At 40.4% G+C, this 4,056-nt stretch overlaps 1 protein-coding gene across 1 annotated transcript; it reads left to right on the top strand.

Moving 5' to 3' along the window:
* The first annotated feature begins 178 nt into the window (after positions 1 to 178).
* Positions 179 to 2,194, top strand: LOC113617134 (endogenous retrovirus group K member 5 Gag polyprotein-like). The gene has a single exon (XM_027100415.1). It carries the CDS (start codon positions 179 to 181, stop codon positions 2,192 to 2,194), a length of 2,016 nt encoding a protein of 671 aa, XP_026956216.1.
* Positions 2,195 to 4,056: the final 1,862 nt, after the last annotated feature.

Here is a 4,056-nt window from a genome sequence, read left to right as displayed (position 1 = left end):
TCTTCTCCTTTGGGTGAATCCTGTTCAGCTGGGGCTGGTCCCCGGCAAGTGGCGCCCGAACAGGGACCCGGAGGGGTAAGTATTATTTCTTTTTCGGACGGATAGGAGTCTCACCGTAGGGTGCCGCGGACCCCCAGTTAGGAATACTGGTTAGGAAGGTGAGTAAGACGGTGTCAAGATGGGACACGCTGAGTCCAAGGAGAGGCTCTTGTTTATTGATATAGTTAAACATATGATAAATGGAAGAGGAATTAAAGTAACTAACAAGCAATTAACTCAGTTTTTTCAGTTTGTACAGGAACAATGCCCATGGTTTCCAGAACAGGGAACAGTTAATATAGAAACATGGCAAAAGGTGGGGCAAACTTTGCAAGTATATTACAGTCATTTTGGACCTGAGAAGGTCCCAGTAGATACTTTTACTTTATGGAACCTTATTAGAGAGAGCATTGCCCCCTTGCCTGAAGGTCAGAAGAACCCATATAAATATCCCGCAGAAGTAATGGATAAATGTACTCCGTTACTTTCCCCAAAACCGTCAAAAGAAACTGAGGTTTTGGCTGCTGCTTTAAAAGACTGTAACCTTAATGATAATGACTCAGAGGAGGAAGATGAGTCACCTACTGATAAAAACTCTAATTTGTTAAAAAGTCCTCCTTTTGATGATGAATTGCCTCCTGCAGATCAGGATGATTTAGATGCTGCTGCATATGATTATGAAAGAAGGAAGTACGAACCCCCTGGTGCTTTTTCAATGCAAGAAACTAAGAAAAATAGACCTAATTTACATGACATGCGTCCCTTGGGTCGTTTACCGACCGCACCACCAGCTTCACTTTTTCCTCTAAAAGGGTCAAGAAGCCGAATTTCAAATGTCGGAGGTTTGCCACCTCCGCCACCTTTTAATAAAGGTCAAGGCGAACATAAAAGACATAGGAGAATAAACGGTGAGGATGATGATTATGCTTTTGCGGCCTGTTTTCCAGTCATTTTTGAGGGTGGTTTTGATGATGATGTATATTGGGATCCCTTGCCTCTAAAACTTTTAAAAGAACTTAAAAAGGCCTGTATAGATTATGGACCACTGGCACCTTATACCATGACTCTTATAGATGCCTTAGCAAATAGATGGATGACTCCATATGACTGGACTCAAGTTACAAAAGCCTGTTTATCAGGAGGGCAATATCTGCTTTGGAAAACAGAATATGAGGAACAGGTGAATAAAGAACATGCCTTAAATAAGAAGAGGGATAAGTTTAACATTACTAAAGATATGCTATTAGGCCAGGGAGAATATGATACAGCCCAACAACAAATGCATATGGGAAAAGAGGCCTTATGGCAGGTAACTACGTGCGCAGTAAATGCCTGGAAGTCTTTGCCTTTGACTCCAGGAAAAGCCTCCACCTTAACAGATTTAAGACAAAAACCTGAGGAGGCATATGAGGATTTTGTTTCTCGGTTGTTAACAGAGATAAAAAGAGTGATAACTGATGAGGATGCAGCTAACATACTAGCTAAACAATTAGCCTTTGAAAATGCAAACCCTGTTTGTCAGAACTTGATTCGGTCAATCAGAAAAACTGGAAGCATTTCAGATTTTATTAAACAATGTTCTGACGTGGGACCCTCCTATATGCAAGGGATTGCCTTGGCAGCTGCCCCAAAGGGAGAAACGCTTCCTCAATGCATGATGAATATGGTTCAGAAAACAAAAAACCCTAAGGGGCCAAAGGGAAATAATTGTTTTGCTTGTGGAGGCGCCGGCCATTTCAGTAGGGAATGTCCTAATAAAAATGCGCCTCCAGCAGGTCCTGTTAGAATGATACCTTCTGGTAATGTTGGGGTCCCAAAGACTCCTTGCCAAAGATGTGGGAAAGGAAATCATTGGACTAAATTGTGTAGGAGTAAATATCACAAGGACGGACACATTCTTCCCCTTAATGGGGTTTCTACAGTGCCTCAGGCTGGAGCTCAGATGCCAATGTATCCTACACCTGTTTTTCCAGATACACCTGCTGGAACTAATTCGGGAAACTTACTTCGGGCCCAACCCCGGGCCCAACAAACAATAGGGGCAATTCACCAGACGCTCAATCCCTTTCTTCCCTCAGGGGAATTGATAAATTGTTCAGGGCCACCCCAGGCAGCGCAGGATTGGACCTCTGTGCCACCTCCGCAACAATACTAACTCCTGACTCTCCAGTCATAAAAATACCAACTGGGATTAAAGGTCCATTACCCCCAGGAGTAATGGGTTTAATTATTGGTAGGAGTTCAACTTCCTTATCTGGTTTAACAGTTTTGCCTGGAGTAATTGACTCTGACTATACAGGAGAAATTCACATAATGGTGGCTCCCTCTAATAAGACACAGCAAATTTATGTGGGACAAAGAATAGCACAGCTGTTATTACTACCATTGCCGAGATGGCGGAGCCGCATCCACAGAAAGTGAAACCAGACAGTCTTGTGGCTGCGATGCTAGTTCCCCCGATGAAACAACTGTCCCTTAAGTCATTTTGTGATAAAGAGGTACAAACTCCTCCGGAAACTTCGGAGAAAAAGCCTTTATTACTTTCTTGTTCACGAAAAAGAAGGTATGCAGTCTCCACCATTGAAGCGCCTCCAATAACTTGGGGGGCAATTAAAAGGCTTTGCCTGAATGCTGAAAATGCTGTGAATGCTCAAGGATTGCCTTTGACGACTGCTAATTTTTTTGTGGCTATGCTTAGCTTGCTTTCGGTTCAGGTAAGTGCCAATGGTACGTATTGGGCTTACTTTCCAGATCCTCCTATCTTACATGCATGTACTTGGAGAGATTCTATTATTCCAGTAACTTCCTCATTTCCTGAATTGACCGATGGCATTCGAGGAATGCAGGGCTATAAACAATTTGTAATCAATTTTAATTACTCATTTACAGGTCAGACTGACTTTCCTCCAATATGCTTTTTTCTTGGCTCAGGGTCAATAGGAAATAGTCAAACAAAGAATGGGTGTTTGTCAGTAGTTGATGCAGGATTCTTGACAGACTCCCCTAAAGAGCCAGTAGGAAGAGATAAAACCACAAGATATCTATGGTCATTGTTAGGAAAAGTTGTAGGACAAAATCAAGTTTATGTTAATAAATATCCAGCTAAAGATGTTCATCCTCCTAGATATGATGATTGTGATGAGGCTGCAGGGAAAGCTACAGATGAATGGATTTGGAAAGATATTAAAACTGGATATCCTTCATGGATATATTGTATGTATAATAAAGAAAATAAAATATCCATTCCTGGAACTAAATATTATATTTCAGATTGGAGTATTCAAAATCCTGAAGAAGATTATAGACAATATTTAAAAAGTGCTTTGAGATATCCATGGAATGACTCCTATATTCCCCGTCCATTGAAGGTAAATAGATGGAATAATCATGGATGGGTGGCTCCTATTTATACTTTTGTTCATGAAAATAAAACCTATTATCAATCTCAGTTATGGAGATTGCCCTTAACCACTCATAAAATAACACTAGTTAGAGCTACTACCCATGTGGAAGAGTACTATATTCAAACCTGTGTATCATCTCCGTATTCCCTGTTGCTTTCTAATGATAGTGAAAAATTACAGATTATGCAATATAATATGAGGTTTTATATTACTTGTCAGCAATGCATGTTAACCACTTGCATTACTCCTGAAATAAATGTTTCAATTATAATGGTGTTAAAAAGACCAGCTTATATAATGCTGCCAGTAACGCCTAATGAATCTTGGTATACAGATATAGGGGCGGAAATTGTAAGACAGGTTGGAGAACTCATAAGGCCAAAAAGATTTGTGGCTACTTTGATTTTGGGAATTTCCGCCTTGATAGGAATACTGAGTTCTTTTACTGTTGCAACATATACTTTAGTAAAAGAAGTACAAACAGCACAATATGCAAATGATTTATCAAAAAATGTATCCTTGGCTTTAGCAACCCAGGAAGCAATAGATAGAAAGTTAGAAGCTAAAGTTGATGCCCTTGAGGAAGCAGTTTTACATATTGGCCAAGAACTTA

This window comes from Aethalodelphis obliquidens, unplaced genomic scaffold, assembly GCF_003676395.1.
Source record: "Aethalodelphis obliquidens isolate GAN/ISIS:26980383/991018 unplaced genomic scaffold, ASM367639v1 scaffold1976, whole genome shotgun sequence".
NCBI lineage: Eukaryota > Metazoa > Chordata > Mammalia > Artiodactyla > Delphinidae > Aethalodelphis > Aethalodelphis obliquidens.
The sequence above is the reverse complement of the archived record's forward strand: the minus strand, read 5'-3'. Positions and strand labels throughout refer to the sequence as shown.